The following is a 22,487-nucleotide window of genomic DNA, read 5'->3' as shown; positions in this document are numbered from 1 at the left end:
GCTCTATCCCACTTACCTCTGGACATTAAGGAATGGCCACATGCCTTCAGTCAGCAAAACTGCAAATACTTTCCCATATCAGAGTGGAGAGTATTAAATAGGTTCTCTATAGTGTTTTGTTTGTCATAAGATTATCTTTTTTATTTAATTAGAGCTATTGTAGTGATCATACAGCATCAATGTCAGTACAAAATGAGTGAAAAGCAGGTAGTTTCATGTAGCAGATTTGTGGATTCAAGGAGTCTGGCATCCTGAGCAGAAGTCAGCCCAACTTCTATTAGTAGACTAGGCAGATTTTCCCAAAACTCTTAGGTATTTTAATATGAGGAAGGAGTAATATAAAATAGAGGTTGTTTTTTGACACCAGTGTTACTCCACTCTAATAGTTGCTACCCAGTTGCTTGTGCTTACTGGGTTTATGTATAACTCATTATTTTACTGTAGGTTGTTTATGGTACCAATTAGGCCTTAAGGTGTTCATGGCCCTTTGAACCCAGTGGCTGCAAAGCTGAGGCAGATTTAAGGAACTGGAGATATGGAACTGCATATGTGCTCTTCTTGTCAAGATAAGTGATGTACAGCAAAAAATTAAAAAAAAACCAAACAAGCAGAAAAGAAACCAAGCAAAAGCCCCATTATGGAGTAACAAACTGTATTGTCTTTAACATCAGAATTTTTTAGCATCAGTAATGTTAGAGTTCTATATAATGCCATTATAAGCCAGTTATACCTTTCCCATACCCAGGCATTTGTTGGCTTTTTTTTTGGGGGGGGGAGGGGGGGGGGGTGTGTGAGGGGAGGGTGGGGAAGAAGGGGGTGGAACCAAAACCACAAAGAAAGAAAAAACAACAAACCTGGTGATCTTAAATACATAACAAACATACACACAGCAATCATGGGATTCCAAGGGAGGGTGGGCAAGGAAGAAATGTCAGAATGTTTATCATACAGCTGTGCCAAAAGTAAAGGCTGAATGAATGAGATGGAGATTAAAGCCAGTAGTTCTGAGCCTGTATTCAATCACTGCAGTCACTCTGTTTGCCTCCTGCATGCTGATGAAGTGTCATGAATGGTCCCATGTACTTTCATTCCAATATATTTCAGGCAGTAGTGATTATTGCTTGTACTCAGCTAAAGCTTGAAATAACTGGCAAACTCTTGCTTAGCAACAGAAGGGCTCATCTTCTCTCCCTTGGGACTGCTAACTCAAAAATGTGCTACTTCTTTTAAAAGTTAATGTTAGAAGGGGTAAATGCTTTATCCTATGATAATTTAAAAGGGAAACCCCAAACTAAAGCCAGCAAATTACTTTGTTCCATAAATAATTATTCACTAGTTTATGAGGTCCGCATCCAATTTTCTGTATAACACATTAAACTGTCCTGTAGTTGGACAATTTTTATACAGGTATAGCTTTTATATGTGCTAAAAAATAGAATCACTTTACTTCCTTTAGACAAAAGATCTCATAGTGTATTTTGGAAAGTTCTTTGGAAGTCATTCATGCAGCATTGAATCATTTAATGTTTGTGCTTATTTTTAATGTTTAGACAAGAGTTTTTATTTTCCAGTGATCTCAATCTTAAAAGGAAAATGACTGCACATTTGTTAAATAAATGACAAAATGCAGAACATGGTTTGAGTTGTAGATTTCCAGCAAGTGCACTGAAGAATTCATTAAAAAATACAGCAGCATTATTCTAGTGTGAATTATATGCTGCTCTGTTGGTTTCTATTTTTGGTTACCACAAGATGGCAAAGCAATGAGCACACAAATGCAAGGACGAGTGAGTTTCATAATAATGTGTTCTGCATTCACACTTTATGCACATCAAGAGAGAATTCAAGCACAGCAGAGGTGACAATCACTACAACAGTCTTTTGAAATCAAAGTACTTCCTCAAGAATGTCTTTCCAGTGCTAATTACACTCTTCTATTGTGGCTCTTGTATTGTGCAAACTAAAATGTTTGCACTGTCACTGGATACAGCCCCATCACTGGAAAAATAGAAGGTAAAATTGATCAGATTATTAAATAGATTTGTTTTCTTTTATGTTTTGCTGATTCTATTTTGTGTTAAGGGATTAAATATCAAAATCCATTTCCTTTGTCACCAAGGGGCTTTGGCAAAGATTCTAATTTTTCACCAACTCCAGGAAAGTCTCTTTACTTGAAAGTTGTCGCAATGTGGAAAGGATTGGTTGCCTAGACAGCTTGAGGGTTTTCTCTTTTTTACTGTTTCTTTTTTTTTTTTTTTCCAGTTGCATACTGATCATGCAGTAACTATTATCAGTGGATTTTCTTATGTGAGGGAGGCAAAAGAACTTGAGACATGGCTTATCCCACGACAGGATAGGGTGGGATATGCACCTGTTTTTGTGTGTATAGCCATGAATTTTATGTGTGTAAGAATGTATAAAATCTCAGCAACCATTATGAGACTCTCTCTGTGTAGGAGAGGATATGAGATATCAGTTATGTAATGTTTAAAAGAGAGGAGAAATGGTGCCTAGGTTTTATAACATTTGCCTGACAGTGCATAAGTTTATGTGAAGGGTTAAGCAACAAATCCAGTCTTGACTTTTATTTTTGTCTTTACTGCTAGGCTTGGTGAAAAAGCTAATTAGCGGGAAGTGGAAAAGGGAACCATTAAGTGCCATTTTCCATGGCATTCTGGAAAAGCTGGTGGCCCACAGGTACCCCCTTTACCACAGGTACCCCTAACTGTCTGGATGGCTGGTCCCAGAAAGTGGTGGTGAATGGCGTTGCATCCCATTGGCATCTTATCACTAGTGATGTCTCCCAGGGATCAGTGTTGGGCCTAGCACTGTTCAGTACCTTTACTGATCATCTGGATGATGGGATCAAGTGTAAATTCACAGATGACACCAAGCTGAGTGGAAGTATCTGTTTCCTGGGGGGGTAGGAAGGTTCTACAGAGGCATCTGGACAGACTAAATCTGCATCTGTACATCTCTAAATTTTTTGAGTATGGAAAAAACTGCTACAATTTCTAGGTATCCACAATTTATATTCTGCATTATACGTACAGATACTACATATATACAATATTTAGATCATTGATACATGTAGTTCTGTATTCTCTTTAAGGATTTTACATTTTCAGAAAAAACTTTACCCTTATTAAGTCTTTGGATCTATTACTGTGTTTGCTTCTCCAACACTGACCAGCTTCATTTGATTGAAGATACCAGAAAGCAGGTATTAAATGTAATAACTTTGGAATACGCTTATCTCGTATCAACAGGGAAGTTGTGTTACAGAAAATTGATACGAATATCTGAAATTGGGAAGCAGTAGCAAATAGAAACTGTCTACTTGAAATTGCTAGAATAGATATGGTGTATCTAAGGTGTTTTCAAGACTAAAATGTCAACAGCTATGCATACAGGAGTGTAGATACTGTGTGTACTCATTTATACCCGCAGTGTATGCTAGAGTATTCTGGGATATTGTTATAATCATTTAATCATAGAATGTCTTAGTTTGGAACGGGTGCCTGGAAGGTATCTAGTACAAAGAGGAAAAAAAAATAGAGAGACTCTAAAAAAATTGGAGTTGTCATACAGTGCACAGCCAAGTGCAACACTGAACAAGTGTGCCCCTGGTTTTACATGTACCACTGCCTCCTGATCTCAGGGCACCTTCTAACCTGCTGCCATGACTTGTGGTACATACAAAGTCATACAAAGTGAATAGTTCTTACAATAGAGCTTTCAGTTGGCTTAAGAATTCATTTGACATATGTCCTTGGTTAGAATGACAGTTATTTAAGATGTAACACCAATTTGCTAAAGGACTGGTGCTGGGAGTGTGGAGACTTTTATGCTGCCAGTTCTTTTTTTGTCCATGTAGTTAGTGGTAAAACTTCCATTGATTTTATTGGGAATGGGATTAGTCATTGTGAAAAGATTCATGTTGTACAGAAAATGCACTACTGTTTTCACTTAAGACTAGGGAAGGATTGTTCTTTAATTCATTAGGGTTTAGCAGATTAGAAAACCTGAATTTTGATTAATACCACATCTTTATGGCTTCAACTCTGGGCTACTGGGAGTTTGATGGTGGTGTAGTTTCACTGCAAACAGTGCTCTATAATCCTGTTAACCAGAGCAAAATGGTTAGCTAGTACAGAAGATATATGACAACCTCAGAAACTGAATCCTAATCTTTTGATTACCATACCTGTTTAGAACCAAGACTATGTAATCATTGTTTAATACATTCCTTAAGTTCAATGATAAAAACCACAGTCACTGCTTTCTGTATATAAATAGGCTCATGTTTCTCTTGCAATGTGGTTGTGATGTTCTCCTTATTACAAAATTACTGTGTCCCTCTGCTGTTGTCCACCTCATATCAGACCAAAAAATCCATGTTTATGCATCAACATACACACAAATAATGTGATGCATAGTTACAGCTGTGATTAATCATTCAGTTCACTACACTTACTTGCCCCTTAGGTAATACATACTTGTGTTGGCCTATTTTCTGTCGAGATAGTCTGCCCAATCTTTGATCTGAATGATTGGATTTGTCCTAGTGTCATAATCACTCTCTCTTTAGCTGTTGCTGTATAAATTCTGATTACCTATACCTAATCAAAATAACTTTATTTTGTTTGAACCTAATACATTTTGGATTTGAGGCATTTAGAGAAAAGGTTATATGGCCTTTCAGAAACCCTTTTTTAATGAAATATTATTGCTAGCTTTTCTGTTCTTGTTCCTATCAGCTTATCCTCAGTTTTCATTCAGGTTTCTATATTGCCATTGGGAAAATTAAAATAAGAAGGGCAGGCCATAAGTGATCAACATGACTATGTATATCTCATATATGTACATTAGTTGCTTGATATCATTCAAGTTTTATTACATCTGGTGAGTGCAAACATTCATTCAATAAATCTTGCTTTACTGCTGTGTTACTCATCCCTGTGGGATCATTCTCCTCTCTGTGAGTTTTATACTTTCTCCTGCTTACGTACCATTACCACAGGAGCACAATATCAGTACCACTGATCTAAACTGAAATATATTCAACAATAGGAAGGCAAAAAATGCTAATGCTTCTCCATTATGTTAGCAGTTTTCCTTCAGCTTTTCCTCTGTTTGAGGAGCATCATTTAGTTACACTCAGTGCTCTTTACCTTGAGAGTTTTCTTTTTGTCCTCTGCTCCAGAAAATTCTGGTCGTGCTACTTCAGTGTGACCCACTGAGTTGATCCAATCTCACATCTTAGCTTTTCTTATTAAAGTCTTAGCTGATGAAAGATAGAATATAGTTTATAATGGTTTCTGATGCACTTAATCTCAAATTTAAGAGGAAAATTTAGTGTCATCTACCAGGCACACTCAGAACACTGAAACATGGTTTACAGTCAGCACTGTGGTGTTAAAGTTCTAGCAGGTAGATGGGAACAAACAATGCAAAGTATAGCCAACACCAGGCTCAGACCTGGCTTTTTTTTTATTTTTGCATTCCCTTTGAAATAAGTGGGAAGTCTTACACAGGTAGTTTCTGCTATGAATTTTTTCTCTGGGTTGGACTTAGAGTTGTATATTTTAAAGTAAAGATATTGCACCATTGATTATGGTACGATAAAGAGCAGGCTTAATGATCCACTCTGTGTTCTTAGTATAACAGTATTGTGTGAGGAATCATGGAAAATAGCTTACATCTTATGGTCAATATCAGAAGCAATGCCTTCAATGCATGATCTTCAACACGCCCTTCTGTGAAGAATATCTGTATGTGTATATGTGTGTAAATTTATGCAAGTTTGCTTGTGTTTAGAAAACTTAACTACAGTCTATTCTACATCTTAGAAAACATATTTCATGATGATACACCATGAGTAATAGCAAATTTAGTTCATCAAAATGCTGAGCAAAATGGTGTCAGGCCTCATTTTTATTCCTTTTTATTAAGGACCTTGAACTAAGGAAGTATTATTTATTAGGCATTCATTGGGAAATTGATGGCATAATTTAACTTTTTATTAGCTAGTAAAACTGATAAGCAGTACATAAAAAGATGAACCTTGCTTTAGAGGGAATAATAATAATAATAAATGTTCATTTAAAGTTTTTAAAAGGTCATCAGTGTATAAAATCTTTGTGACATTGCTTTCTATGATATGAGCATATATCATGCCATATAATTTTTGCTTCTGTTGATAGATTTGTTTGTGTTTATTTTGCAGGCACTAAGTCCAGAAGAAAATGAATTTGTACAGTTAAGATATTTTCGGGTTTTCAGTAATTTGAGATTAATTCTACAACTAGTGTGAACACACGTTACGTACTTTCTTTAGCAGAAGCCCCTCCATATGTTGTAGAGTTGAAATAATGGAGTTGTGAGTGTGCAATGGTTGAACACTTAGGTGTGTAAATGGAAGGCATTGTTCCTGGTTAGTGGGACACAGGAGGAGATATTGTGTATGTCTCTAATCTTGAGCTCTTTACTGATTGGTAAAGGTGGGTGGGATGACAGTCGTCCTCGTTAACTGTTCTCTCTTTGGGTAGCCTTGGATACATGAGCAACTTAAAAACTCTTTTTCTGACACCCTCCTCTGAGTTGTGCAGAAGAGAATCTTATCCCATAAATGGTTATATTCTTGGAGGACTAGAAATAAGGATATAAAAATCATGGATTTTATCCATGAAAACTTTTCATTTCGGCATGCACCTGTTTCATAAGTCATTTTGAGCAAAACAGATAAAAATGGAAAATGCAGCAGTGAAGCTGGCCCAGATAGAAAATCACTCCTCCAAGTCTGCAGAACATCTGAGAATAATAGCCAGCATACTCATGCTTCTCTGTCACACTTGTGTAAAACCCTGTTCCCAAACTTAAAATGAAAGCCATCACTCAAATTAATCAGTTAAGAAGCCTGGTCTAAAGTTCACTCCTTCTGGTTGGAGCTGAAGTTTTGTATTAGCTTAACAGAAAGGACATAATTCTTTTGCATACTATATCTGTCTTTCTAACTCTTACCTTGGTGCTGAACCTGCAGTAGTGGGGCTTGTGTGCTGAATGTAGCCATGGGCTCAGCAGAGCCCCTGAATGAGGGCCTCCCTTGTGCCCTGCTGTACACGTGGAGGAACTGCTCTGCTGGGAGCAGTGACAACAGGGAGGGCAAAGCAAGAAGAAACATCAGACACAGCAGGGACTAGCTGTACTGCTCTGGTCCTGATGATGTGCTTGAACTGAGCACTCATGCTTGCATCCAGATTAGTTGAACACATGCACCATAAACTTCCTTTATGATCACTGCAGACACACTACAAGAGATGCAAATTCTGCCTGTTGAGCTTTGGGCTTGAGAATCCTTTGTCTTCTCAAGATTCCCAGCATGAGACTGATTTGGATTCATCCATAATACTTCTAATTAATGTAATATATTTTCAGTGGGACTACTTCTTCTCAGGTATAGTAAGACATTAAAAATTGTTGAGATTTGTTTCCTTCTAGGACAGCTTCCTTTTTTTTTCTTTTTGTTTTTTCCAGTGTTTACTTTTGCTGTGTTCCTAAGATAAGTTTATATTTCCCTGTGGTTATGTGTGAGCTGTTGTACCTATATGTTCACAGCAAGTGCAGTATAACCATGTCTTGAGAGACTTTATTTTAAATGGAGAATGTTTATGGACCTTTTCCATGAACAAAAAAGATGGCAAAATAATTGCCTTAGCTACTAGAACATTTTGTCTGCTATGTAGTGACTTCAGGGTAAGCCTGCCATCTAGATTACCAAAAAAACAACTGCATTTCAGTGCCATTACTAGAAAGAAAATGTTTTAGGGTTTTTTTGTCGTTGTCTTTTGCGAAAAGGGAAGAGTAATGTTACAGGCAGTAGTGAAAATAAACAGCCTTATTTTAAAGAAATCATTTAGACCTACTTAACAGGAGAGTAGGTTATGTATTGTGATAATAGTTGTCCTACAAAAATGACAGAAAATTTTCATAATCTGAGTTTTTTATTCATACATAGGTATGAGTTAGCATATGGCATGTTAACAAGGCTGGATAGTGTTAGGTAGTTGTTGTCTTCAGCTGCTTGCTTTGGCCTTCAGGTTTTGAAACCTGCTACAGGCACGGAATAATGACACAGTTCTTTTTGCTTAGGATATAACTTAGTTCCTGGTGGATGTTAATTAGACTTTGGGGTTATTGTTTTTGCAGTTTAAGGACTGAGACATATCAACAGGATTCAAGAAAACAAAATTTCAGTATGTTAGTTCTTTCCTGCATGGCCCTTACTGGACCAAATTTTACCCAAAACCTGCTCACCTTCTGAACTCAGAATATTGCAGTGCATACCTTGATACAAGCAGGATGGCTACTTGTATGATGAGTTTTTAAAGGCTGTTCATTTGTAAGTAGTTTCAAATCCTTCTAGAATAACAATCAGTAATCTTAGGATAACGGTTTGATAGTGCAAAGGAAAGCCTGAGAAGTTAAAAACACTGTTTACCTGAGCAGCTACATTATATCTACTTCTGATATATGATTTTATCTGCATGTTCTTTCAAACTGATTTCATGCACCCTGCAGTGACATATTTTGCTAACACAACAGACTTGTTCCTTCCTGACATACAGCTTCTGGCTCCAACAAATGTCAGTAGCTTTTTAGACAAACCTGTGCTTTTTATCCCTGTCTTTCTCAAGAGAAATATCAGCATCCCTCCAATAACATTTTTTCCCCTATGGCTATTATGTTGGTTTTATAAACAGACTAGGTTTATTTTACATGTAGAGGCTGGTAAAGACATAGAAGGATTTTTTCTTTTTTACTATTTCTTTTTTTTTGTTTGTTTTAATTTTCTTTTTCATTTTAATTTTCTTTTGCCTTTTTTTTCCCTCTCCTTTTCTTCCATCTTTTTTTAAACATCTTTTAATATTTTTAGGAAAGTAATAGAATAACAGCCACTTCCTGGCTTATGCAAATAAGCAAAGCTTTGTTCAGTCCTGGATTCCTGCAGTTATTTCCTTTCTGTAACCAATTGGGGCCTCCAGAAGCAATTAACTAACCCCTTGGAGCTGCAGGTCCTCCTTGGAGCAACTCTGTGGAGCTGAGATTTGCAGTTCACACTGACTTACACAGAGGCAGAAATTAGCTAAAGAAAAAGGACTCAAACACCTTGTCATTTCTACATATGAAGTATGAAATATGTTTTAAAGTAACAAAGGAGGAAAAATTGGTTAGAACTAGGTTCCTATGTAAAAATGACTTGTTTCTATATTTATTCATACATCCTTGACTTTTTGATCTTTTCCTGGTCTGGAATTCCCCTTTGTGTACCAATTCTGATTGAGAATCCCATTTGGAATCTGAAATATTGCAGTTTGTTTTTACTGCAGTTGGGTTTTACATTTATTTTTCTTTCTCTTGTGTTTTTAATAGTCAGATAGAGGGGAAATTATTCTTAATTATACAACAAAACATTTAGCAATTACATGAAATAGCAGTATCAGGTGCAATAAGTTAGGGCATTACTCTTATCTGGAAAAAAATGAAATCTCAAAATGGGCCCTGAATGTATCTTGAATCTCCACAGACTTGATTTTCTTTCCTGTGCAACTACTTAGAAGACTAGGATCTATCTTAATTAAAATTTACTGCTTATTTCAGAATGGAGGAGCTGAAAACTGTTTTCCTAATGTCTGTGCTGTTTATGTGCTTGAGATGGCTAAGTGGTAGTCTGAAAATTGCAGTAAGATTAGTAATTACTAGGGGGACATAATATACTGTTTCATTGCAGTGGAACTCTGAAAAATATTTAAACTAAGTATTTAAAGGAGAAGGCATTAATCATATTTTTCTCATTATTCATAAATTTTACCAATTAAGTTCTACAGTGATTTTTTTTCTTCATAAAATGGGCACTCAAGCCACACTTTTTAAGACACATCTTCTTTAATACCACTAAAATTCAAAATCACTTCTTTTAAGATTGAGAGGCTACAAAGATCACATTGTAATGTTGACTCTCATCAAGTAAAGCTCTGAACCTGTAATGAAGCAAATGTAAGGAATCTTCTGGAAAGACTGTACTGCTTTTTACTCTACTGGGCACCTGTGGGTTACACCAATAGATAAGGATTATCTAAATTAATTAGTTTTTTGTTTCATCAGTCTTGTCTTCCACTGACAATATAATCATACCCTCAAGAAAAGCTGGTAAAGACTGTTTTAAACAGGTTGTCTAATTCTACTCGCACGAAGAATTGTTTTGTGTAGCCTTGTTACTTAAACAGACAAAAAATTTGTTTCAATGAAATGAATATAAGATCCAAAATGGTATATGAAACATCTTGGTAAGAAATGCTTTTAATGTCACTGACTTTGAAAAGACGAAAGGGAAAAAGCTTATTTCCTAAACATAATCTATTAAAAAATTAAAATGCCTTTGTATCACGTAAGTTAACAATGGAAACAATATTCTTATTTGATAGTTATTCTTGAATGGTGCTGATTAATTTGAAAAAATAAAACTTTTCCCCATACTGACTAAGACAATTCTGCTCTTATTTACTTTATTACTTTATTTTAAATACTTTTTTTTCCCCCAGAAGCATCCTAGAACCTGCTCTTATTTAATGCTAGTTGGATTTTCATAGATTCTACTATTGCAGCTTAAACATGAGTTTGGTTCTTTGAGGAAAACCAATTCCTTGCCATAATCTCCCTCATTATGGACTACAGTTTAAAAAGAAAAAGTAATTGGACTGTGTGGAATTGGATCATGTTCAGTGTAAGAGATCTTCTTTCAGGATATTTTCTTTGAGGAAGAATATATGACAAAAATTGAGTTCCACTTAAACATATGCTTTTTATATTTTAAATTGAATTATATTTAAATATTTTTTACTCAGGTTAATGTCAAACTGCAGATAATGAGTGACACTAAGTACTTCAGTTCCCCCTTATTTTAGTAGGAATTGTTGATCCTCAGCTCTGCTCAGGGTTTGGCATGGCTCTGTTGTCAGAAAGACTTCAATACTGTAATAGAAAATTACTGAATGTATTCCTATGATCTGATTTTGAAACAACTCCTGCATTGTGTTCACTGACAAAAGCATATCTGAATCCAGCCAAGAATTTTAATACCATCTAACTTAATGCATTTTGAACTAAAAGAGCTTGTGTTGCTAGGCATCAAATTGGTGATGCATGGAAAAATTGTTCACTGAAACTATAATATAAGCCTGCATGTACAAATCACAAGTAGGTTTTCTGGATGAGCATGAAATCTAAACTCCTGGAAAAATCTGTATATATAGATCAAGACTTACTTTCACTGTACCTACAGATCCATTAATTCATAATTTGATTTTGTTTCTTTAAATGAATTAAAGGTAAAGCCTTCAGCTTTACAATAAGCATAAATTAAAAAAAAATCTGTAACTTAATTTCTGTAGTTAATGTTGATAATTAGTTAAAGAAATAATTTTTAGCCACAGAAAATTAAAATATTATCCAAGTACCCTCCATGTAATGCAAATATATCCACTATTTAAGGCTTTTAACTATTGCAGAAAATACAGATCTTTCAAAATCTTTGTTCTTTCAACAATGACATTTAGTTTACAGAAGAGTCTTAGTGGTAAACATGAAAAATGCCCTCTGTTCTTAAGCTTTTCAATAACAAATTATTTTATTTCAAGAATGCAAGTCCTATAAAAAGAGCAAAATATGCTCTTTTTACCTTGAGATATTTCCTGCACATTTGCTAAATACATATGGCTATACTCATGATTCCCACACTTCCATGAAAATCTCACAAAGAATAGTCTGAGGACTGATCACAAATGGATTTCATTTAGAAAAAAAACCCAAAAAAAGTGATGTATACAGCAATTACTGTAAACAATTTCAAGATACAAGCCAAGAGCTCAGTCCTTTTTACTTAGAATTTTAGCAAGTTGTGATTTTTTTTAAATTTTTGTTTACTTTGACTGGCATTTTTAATTCAGAATCCTGTGTTTTTCCCTTTTTCTGAAATAATTCCGTATAGAAGCATTTGTGTTTGTGGTGGGACAGAGTGGGGAGAGACCTACTGGCATTTTAAGAATGCAGTGCTACACTATAAAGCAGCATTAAAGAACTGAAACTTTATTTAGTAATCAGATGGTGACAACACAAAATCAAATAAATTGCCAGTGAGGTCTTAATTCTTGGATTAAAATTATAAAAGATATATTTAACATATTTACATATGTATATTTAATAACAGTAGCAGTAACAAAGAAATATCTACTAATTAACTTGGAAAGCTCAAGTTTTATGGTACTTCTGAAATAATCTTCATATTTGGTTCATAAAACAGTAAACCCAAAATTTTCTTGGAAGAAAACTTTTCAACAAAGCTAGTATGACTCTATTCTTTAATGATGCTTGTATTTTTTTTCCACCAAGATTATTTTGTTTAGGTTGGAGGGCGGTGAGTTGCTTTGCGTGTTGCAAATACATAAAGAAAATATAATGGAAGTGTGGAGCCTTTATGACTGTTCATGGACTGTGGCTCTTAATCTCTCAACTGGAAAAGCTCCAGTGAAACTCCAGCCATTGCTGCCTTGAGATTTCTTCTCTGGCTTTAGGAGTGAAGTGGAGCATGTTCAGAGGCTCACCGATGAAGGGCCTTTTTTCATTAACATCTCTGAAAGAGGTCACTGTGTTAACTTCCCTGAAAATGAAAGGCATCCTAATTTTTGCAATTCAGTACTTGCAAGAAGCATATTCATTTAGTTCCATTACTTTGTACCTTATATTTCTAGATTAAATTGCTAAAAAGCCAATGTAGCACACGTCATCTAAGTGTACTCCTGTAGACTTACCATTCTACCTAATGAAAGCCAGAGAGGGCATGTTTTACACCAGGATGACTCTCTCTCTCTGGAGATGGCCTTCCATAACCTTAACTAATACATTTCATGCTTTACAGCCATCTAAAGCCAAGTGACACTGGATGTACTCTCTGCTGCAGTGCTTAATATGCTTGCAATCTTTGCAGCCTGTGACACAATCGGGAGGAAATATTTATGTCATGTATGTAAGAGCTCCTGTACCTCTACAACAGCTTACAATTTTCTTCTGCTCTAGAAAAAAGAAAAGCAACAGACAAAATTGTATAGCAATTACTCTTGTGTAGGTATCCTAGTTTTCAAAATTCATAAAGAAAATTAGGTTACTATGTCTGGAAGAAATTATCATTTCTGAAAACCAAAGCAAAACTAAAATTCTACAGGTCCAAAAGCAGAAAATGCCATTAGCTGTTCTTATTGATACTCATAGCTTGCAGTCCCTGGAAAACTCATTGCCTTCACAAATTATCTTGACATAGAGCTTCATTGTTTTTATTCTCTGATTATAGTCGTTATTTGCCTTCACTGTGCTGTAAGTCTGGTTCCTTTCCTCTGAAATGAGATTTTATACAATTATTCACCTAGGTTGTATGATTTATCATAGCTTTTAATGAAAGAAATAGACTCATGGATAGTTGAGAGTATGGAAAGCTGTACACTTACATGTCTTACTTATGCTTCCACTTTTTTGTGGCCTAAGGCATCAGGATCTAAATACAATTCTGATTATCTTTTTTTTTTCACATGATCTACCAAGACAGCTATATTCCTTAGGAGCAATACATCTCCTACAACCCAGAATGAAATATGTTAGCACCAAGGCAAATGATTTGTTGTTGTTTTTTTCTTTTTTTCAGTTCAACATGTTTGAGTGTAGCAGGATCTCCCTTGTCTTTTACTAGAAAATTTTGTGCCACTATCTTTCTTGCTAAACCTTTGCATCTAATCCAATATTTTTGAATGAATAAAAAAAAAAGCAGCATATAACAGAGTGAAGTCCTCTAATTAATATGTTTCTCATAAGATGTTTTTATTAACAGACTGAGTGGAAAAGGGTAGAAACACAGGACTGACCATAGCTCATGAGTCTAGTTGCCAGCAGCCCTTAAACACTGGGGTGATAATGTTCACTATTGTGAATATAATATATGTGTTTATAAATGCCTAATGTATATTACTTAAATAAGTCATATATTTGCAAGAATTTGTAGTACCTTGTTTCATACCCATCTTTGAGATCTTATTTTTTGTCATTTTGTAATTCACTGCACTGTAAGAGTCACAGAAACATAAAATTTAGGTGCCTTAGCAGTGAATGAGACACAATGCTGGTGACAGTCTGCGATATTTTGCTGTTCCACACAACAAGCATTTTAACTGCTTCTGAGAAGAATAGACTGGATAAACTTGTATTCTGAATGAAAAAAAAAAGGAGTATAGAAAAATATCATTGCACCTTTTGACTTAAAGGCCATTCATATATATTTCAGGTTGATTTGGTTTTATTCTTTTAGTTTTGATGTTATTATAGAATTTTTGTTTTTTTCTCTTTTTATTTCTACAGCACAAAATGATTTACTGTGACTATTATTTAAACTGCATTTTTTTCTAAAAACAATATGAAATTTTTCTTTTTTTTAATAAAAACTAAAACATGGAAAGCTCGTGATTTGCAGATGGTGTTGCACATGTTTACTACTGCACTATAAAGCCCAGAAGTTGTATGTAATGCGAAGTAGTAGTCGGGAATTTTTTTTTTTTGGTCTTTCTACACATTGACATTCAAGAATGTATCTTTCCTGCCTGTAAAAGGTAATATTTTGGTATTCTACTAGCCTAATATTGGTTGTAACAGAGGAAGTGCATTGCTTTAAAAGTATAACATTAACTTCAAACTAATGTTATTCATAAAATAATTCTTTGGAATTTTTTTTTGTTTCTCATAGAATAGTCCACCTATTCAGAATTAGGTGGTGTGAATTTCTGTAGTACTTAGGAAAAGCTACCTATATTGGACAAGTCAATTAAAAGGACAAAGTTGGACAAGTCAATTAAAAGGAAGTAATTACAGAGCTAAGGGTGTGGTGTCATTTAAGACTTTTGACAGTTACATAGTAAATTTGGTAAAAGAAAAAAAAAGAAAATAACAGCTACATCAAATATGAGTAAATAAGAGAATTAATTACCTTTCAGTTCAGATGAAGCAAGAGCCAGAGGACTGACAGTTTGTCAAATGTGGGCATGCTTTGAAAGGCTTTTTCCTTCAAAAACCAAAACACAAAGCAGTTAGGACTTGATTGTATTCATGGAAATTTGGGGAAGTTTTTTTTTCCTATATGCTTTATAATTTCTTTTCTGAAAGTATGGAAAGAGCATACCATTTAAATTCCATTGCCGTGAAAGTTTCTTCCTTTACTTAGCCAACATAAGTAAAAGTAACTTGTGTAACCTCAACTCTCTGGCTTTTGTGGAACAATAATTATTTTCTGACAGAACCAGTGTGCAGGGTTTTCATATGTCCACCACAAAGAAAAATTGTATGTCATCTCAGTTTTATTATATCCATTGGCTGGCTGCCCATTTGTTGTGGAGTGTCTGCTGTGACTTAGGGCCGTGGCTCTATTTGGCTGTAATAGATTTCCTGTAGTGCATTCAGTGACTCTGGTACCTGTTGCTGGTTTTTTTTCCAGGTCAACTGGCTGCAGGTACATGTGAGATTGTTACTTTGGACAGAGACAGCAGTCAGCCCCGAAGGACTATAGCCCGACAAACAGCTCGCTGTGCATGTAAAAAAGGACAGATTGCCGGTACAACAAGAGCAAGGCCAGCATGTGTTGATGGTAAGAAGCAAAAATCTATTCAATCAGTGTCTGCCAATATAAGAATTGTGTCTCACAAAAAAACCCCAAGAAACCATAAAAACCCTATAGAGAAAATTTTCATGTTGTCCCAACTAACAATGGCAATAGCATTGAAATTCAGCCAAAGGAAAATACCTGACTACTAGTATAGATATTACAATTTCATTTTTTTCATTGGAAATTTCACTTTTTCTTTTAACTTGATAGGCAGTTGAATGTTAAGGGCATGGTGCTGTTATATTCTGCATGTGATTACAGAATCAGCAGTGAAATGGCATTCTTTTTCCTCTACTTTTTTTCCTTAAGACATTAAAAAAATGCAGCAAGCAAGCCTCAAAGGTCTTATGCCACTGGGAGGCTAATGTGACTGCTCCTGTGTGATATTTAATGCTGTTGAAGAAAGCACTGATGCTATAATTGGAATACAGTATCTGAATGTACATCACATGTCCAGTATTTCTTCTCTCTTTAAAATGATATTCTGTATGATTCACTGCAGATGCACTGATAGCATGTAGCTGGAAAACTGCTCACATACAGGGAGGTATGAAAATGTTTCACTTTGAAATAATATTTTGAGACAAATGAAATTCTCTGGTATGTTAACAGTGGGAGAGTCAAGAGAGGTCTGCCTTGCAGGGCTTTTAGCAAGCATTAATATTAAAAATGAAATTGGAGACATGTTGAAAATAATGATGTAGAATTATATGTTTTGATCTAGTCTCCATTAACAGAAGTAAAAAAAAAGTATGCTTATGTATAGAACTATAATAAATATGGATTAGCTTTGAATACTGGCTGGTTTAAGTCCTCAGATAAAAATATTATGGAGAACACCCTACTGTTGCCTCAGAATTTGGTCTTACCAGTGATTATCAAAGACAGCTCAAAAGGAGATTTCAGAGGCAACCCACAAAGCTAAATATAGAACATCATGCACATTCTATTTTTGCATTTTTCTTTCACTGTTTTTCTTATTCTGTAAGATAGTTTCTTAGCTGTCTCTTTCATAATATAATACTATATCCAGTAGTTCTCCTTTCATGTTTTGTTGTTAGATCATAAGATATAATTGCTTAAGAAAGGAATGATTTTATTATGTCATTTATAGTTGCAACTTTAGGAAAAATGCTTACTAACTAGCAATTAAAATATTCAACACATGTTTCCTATTTTAAAACAGCAAAGTTCTAAGCAAGAAAAAAAAAGAATTCTGCACCAGATGGGAACAAAATATAATTTTTCATCAGGCAGTTTTGGCCTATGGTTAGATTGATTTGCTGTAACTTGGGTATACAAAGGTAGCTGCTAGCAACTCCAGTTTTTCTTTATGCCCAATAAAGAGCAAAATGGACGTTCTCAGAGTAATTTATCTCATCTTAACTCCCTAGGATAAGTCAGATGCATCACTCTCTTTTACACACTGTTTTTCTGCCTTGCCTTGATACACCTGTGAGTGTCTTAAGATGAAACTTAGCTGGAATGTAAATGTCACTAAGACATGACTGCACTTCATCCTTTGATTATTACATTAGATTGTTTTCAAAATATGGAAGCTTTGAGTTAATTTGATATTTGAAAATATTTTTTCTTTCTTTACTTAGTTTTTGGGGGAAACTCATGAAGAAAGTCTCTTTCAAATTCTGATTGTGCTTTCAATGTGCTTGATCATCATTTTATGAAAACAGAGAACTGAATGACAGGATCCATGGCTTGAGATCATGTAGTCAGAGAAGGTTCTTAATGTAATACTTCACATTTGAAAAATAAGTGGGAAATTCATCAGTTGAAAAATAAAGCTTCCCTCGAACATTTGTGTCTAAATACCATAATTATTTTTTTTTAAAGCTGGCAAGGAGTCACATGGAAAACATGAGGGATAATGGGTACAAATTTCTTCTGTGGGTATCCAATTAGACAGAAAATGGTAATTTTTCAAAATGAGAAAAAACATCATTTGAAACACCTCAGGAAACTGGTGGATTCCCCAGTATTGTACACTTGAGATTCAGTTGGACAGGGTGCTGGGCCATTTTGTCTAGACTGGCATTTTTGCCTAAAAAGGTTGGACCAGATGATCCTTGAGGTTCCCTTCCTACCTGGTATTCTTTGATTCTGTGACATAATAAGATATAATAACATGGTTTTTTCATTATTTTCTGAAATGTTTATAATTAGGATGTTGAGCCCTTTGCTAAGAATAACTACAAGATATGTAGGACATGCTACTTTATTTTCCTCAGCACTGTTGGGGATGTTTTGTAATCAGAGCTCAAAAAGGTTAGTAGTACCTAGAACTGTATATCAAGTTTCCAGACTAAAATGAAGGCAAAAATCAAACCTTTGATCAGTAGGTTTTTGTCATGAATGGAGTTAAAAAATTAGTTTTACATAACTTCAACACAATTACATAGGAAAGAATAAACAAGCATTTTATCTTGTCTCTAACCTTCTTGCAAGTAAAGCTGGCAGATAAATTGGCCACTGACTGACAAGTATCCATCTGTGAGTTTACCAGGTTCATAGTTTAAAGAATTAACACTGAATTCTTCCATATTTTTATACACATTTCTGGAGTAAATTTTTTCAAAGCTTTATTCTGAACATGACATGAATGCTACATAAAATTATGTAGCAGAAAGCTGGTTTTCTCTCCAATATTAAGTCAAACACTTGTAGTTTAGGAATGTAACAACCAAACATAATTGCTGCATTGTTTTTTTGTTTTTTGGGTTTTTTTTACGGTAAAGAATCCCATTTTTCAAACAAATAAATCCTTCTCTGAGCTTTCTTAAATAGGATGAAGAATGTACTTTTGCAAATTTGTCATCATCTATATTATAGTTGATGTTAGGTACATAATTGCTATTTGACATTTCATTTTTGCTGTCAAAAAACCCTCAAAAATTTGGTCGATTTCATTCTTTACATAGTCTTGATTTTGAAGAAATTATTTCTAAAGTGAAGGTGGACCTTAGACCTTTAATGCAAAGTTACATGTGAAGGAAGCAGGCGTAGTAAGTGTGACCCGCTAACCCAATAGTGAGAAAATATTAGCTAACAATTTTGTTGCATCTTCTAACAAGAGAGTGGTTTAAGAATTCAGCGTCAAAGCTAGTAATTTTTACAACCTTAAAATGGATTGTGTTGTACCTTGCTACCATTTTTACAATGTTCAGTGGAGAGAAGTACCTTAGAATATATTCAGTTGTGTAGTATATTTCCTGGAGCTTTGAAATGCAAGTGTCAATTCTTGCAGCAAAAGGAGTAGGTAATTTAAGGGCTCTTAAACTTTACAAACATTGGGTGAGATTGCACTTGTCAACATCACTCTTAGAGTAAGTCCTGAGTTGATTATCAAAATCCACTCTGCTTTCAACTGAAGGTTTTTCCTAAGAAAGGAAACACAGTGAATGTCAGATAGATAAAAATGAAATTCTTAGAAATGGAAATAGAGTGTTTAGAACTTGGTCTGAGCAGTACACGAAGAACAGAGATTTTCTTATATTTCCATATGATGGAGAAGGTTGATTTGATTTGTATTTTTTTTCTAGCAGTCTTTAACTATGGCAGATTGCTAATGTATTCTGAAAAAAGGGCATCGATATTCACCCTGATTTAAAGCTTGATTTAGTGTTGATTGTTTCATTTCTACACCCACAGAGTCATAATGTATATTTGGCATGTTTTGTTATGATGTAATTTTTATTCATGAATGTAGGATTTGTGATATTATGACAGTGGTTTGCCTGCATTTTTCATTATATTATTTTATTTGCAACTGGTGTTCCCTAGTCCCATTTTTCAGATCAAATTCCATAGCAATGACCTCAGTTGCATTAGTTTGATAAGATATTTTATTTCAACATAGCATCTGGTTTATGACCAGTGTAATTTCCCTGTGTGTCAGTTAAGCTTCATCAGTTTTTTAAGCTTGAACCAGTGAGAGATTGGAAGATAGCAATTATTCTTTAGTTTTGTTCAGTACCTTTGCTAATTTAAATTTGTTTTAAAGCAAGTGATGAAAAGTCTTTGATAAAAATTTGTGGGCAGATGCACCCATGATTTGGGTTCTTTCACAAGAGTTGTATAAATATGAAAAGATTTGTTATGGCAAAGCATTTCTTTGAATACAAGGATAGTATCCTGAGAAGTGTGTAAAGAACTTTTAAATGTTTAATAATTCCAGTACTTATGTAGAATATATATTTATTGGTAAATGAAATAAATTGTAATTTTGTTCAGAAAATAGAAATCATTGATGAGAGGAAAAATGGTATGAGAGAATTTGTTTATTTACCTGAGAAAATTAGGATGGCAATTATTAATTTGCTTACCTGAATTCTGTGATTAGAAGACTCTTATGCTCTGAATTTGAGTACCAGTAACTTTTTTGTCCACTAAGTGCTATGAAAAATTCTGGGAGATCAATCCCAATATCCAAAAAATCTTAAATTTGGACAGTTGTAGGTCAGGTAAGTGAATTCGGAGTATTCAGATAACTTTTATTACAAATCAAAGTACAGTTTGATTGTTTTTTTGTTTGTTTTTTACTTTTTAGAGTTTTAGTAATATTTAATTGCTTTTGCAAGCATTGTAGCAATATTGGTTTTTATAGGATGTTAGCATATATAAGTTGTTCATACATTATGATTAACATGCTTTTCGGTTGGCATTGATTGATTTTGTTTAACACAGACACTCAGGATCTACAAGGAAGCCACATTAGTTTCAATCAATAATTCCCTGTTCTTCTTATTATCTCTGGGACTCTATAGGGAGGCGTAGGGGTCAGAACTGATCATTAATAGAATCCTAGGTCATGCACTTCAAACAAAACTGCTTAATAACTGGAAAGCTTCATCATTCTAAAGAATCTTAGACATGTTGCAGGGAGCAAAAAGAAAAAAAGGAAACAGAACTATAATTCCTAAAAGAAATTATAATTTTTGCTTTCACATTTAGAGTATTTAATATGCTTGTTATTGCAATATTTGTTATGTTATACTTATTTTATTGTAGATTCATATTTCAAATCTTCCTTCACTGTAGTTATACTTAATTGTATTTAAGAAATGTCACTTTAAAACAAATAAAAACCAAAAGGAAAACTAGTATGCATATCAAACATATTTTTCAACATGGCTTGAAGAAATAATATTTTTTTTCCTTTCCTCATCACAGCTCCCACATATGCAATCACAAATGCATCTGTATGTATAGATGCACCAGAGCATGTACAAAGCTTTATTTTCTTTCAACTACCTCTAGAAAATTCCATCAGAACTACAGATTTTCCTAGTTACTTATCTGGAAGTAAAATTTTTTCTATTACTCATCAGCTTCTCTTTCCTATGCATGCAGTCTGACAATTTCCACCTTGCAGGTCACGTTTCATTTGGAAACACACAGGAAGTTTCATTTCAGTTACTTTGCTTTCAGCTCCAAACTGAGGACAATATGTGACATTCCAAAAGAAGTTGAGTGAAATTTCTTGTCTCAATAATATCACAAGCTTAGTAAAATCATGTAAGCATGTTCACATTGAATACCTTTGTTCTCTGATAATGAATGTCAAGTGTCAGTTAGCGACTGAAGTGTTCCTGGGGAAGAAATGCCGCTGTTCAACCTTAAGACAGAAATTGAGTAGTGTTAAATGGAACATATCAATAGCTGCACCATCAATGGCAACAAAGATGTGTCTATAAGAAATACAGGGAAGAAAGTTAGCTTTCCTCTCTTGACTGAGAATGCATAAAAGGAGTAATCAAACACATGACATAAAAAGCAAGCAACCAATGAAAAATAAACCCAAAGCCCTGCCAAGGAAGGTGGCACACAGATTGATAGCTACCCTAAAGGAGTACTTTAACGAAGAAGGGTAGGTAAGGGTTTCATTATGTTCTGAAATATTTGGTACCTAAACTCAAACAACTGAGGACCCATCTTGAATACTGCAGCAGTTTTGGGTGCCTCAATATGAGATGGACATCAGGCTATTGCAGTGAGTCTTGGAACCAAAATATTGGGGTTAAGATCCCAATATTACCGGGTGGAACATGCCTGGGCTCGTTGGCCTTGCTGCTGGACCAAAGGCGGCAGCTGTGGTGGTTTCACCTCAGAAACACCTTTGGCTGGCTGGGTATTGCAGCTGGCACTTGGGACAAGTCCAGGCAAGCAGGAACTCAGGTTTGCCTCTGGTGGAAAGGCTTTAGGCGATGGTGAAGGAAAAAGGAGACGCGTCCTGCTGGAGGGTTTGATCCAGAGCTTTATTCCTGGCACACAGACCTCTGAATGCTGCAACAGCTCCAACAGAACCAAGAACCGCGTGGTCCCCGTGTCTTTTAATCCCGAGGAGAGGGGGAGGGAAGGGGTGGGAGGGGGGAAGTCTCAGGGGACAAGTGCCACCTGGATGGCCCAATGTTGCCAGGGCTGAGAGGCATCTTTTGGACTTCGCCAATCACACGATGCCCTTGCTGGAATGTTAAGATTGACGGACAGCACTTAGCAAGGGGGCAAGGGGGAGGTTGTTGGCACACCTGAGGGAGGAACTGGAATAGCTGAAACAGGCTATTACATCACACTGCAACAGGAGAGTGACCAAGATAATGAAATGTCTTGAGGGCAAGACTTAACGAGAGGCAACTGAGGTCACTTGGTTTGTTCAGCTTGGAGAAGTCTGAGGGGTGACCTCATCTTAGTCTACAGCTTCATCAAGATGGGCAGCAGAGGG

General features: G+C 35.2%; 1 protein-coding gene across 15 annotated transcripts in view; it reads left to right on the top strand.

The window, feature by feature from the left end:
- Positions 1-22,487, top strand: part of TAFA5 (TAFA chemokine like family member 5) — a 505,501-nt gene that overhangs the window by 209,960 nt on the left and 273,054 nt on the right. For all 15 annotated transcript variants that reach the window (XR_013182463.1, XR_013182468.1, XR_013182467.1 and 12 more), the window contains one exon: positions 15,584-15,733. Coding sequence is in view for 9 of the 15 variants with exons in the window: in XM_077179074.1 (XP_077035189.1) it covers positions 15,584-15,733 (150 nt within the window). In the remaining 6 variants the exon portion in view is untranslated. The remainder of the gene's footprint in view (positions 1-15,583; positions 15,734-22,487) is intronic.

Source organism: Agelaius phoeniceus, chromosome 5, assembly GCF_051311805.1.
Source record: "Agelaius phoeniceus isolate bAgePho1 chromosome 5, bAgePho1.hap1, whole genome shotgun sequence".
Classification (NCBI taxonomy): domain Eukaryota; kingdom Metazoa; phylum Chordata; class Aves; order Passeriformes; family Icteridae; genus Agelaius; species Agelaius phoeniceus.
The sequence above is the reverse complement of the archived record's forward strand: the minus strand, read 5'-3'. Positions and strand labels throughout refer to the sequence as shown.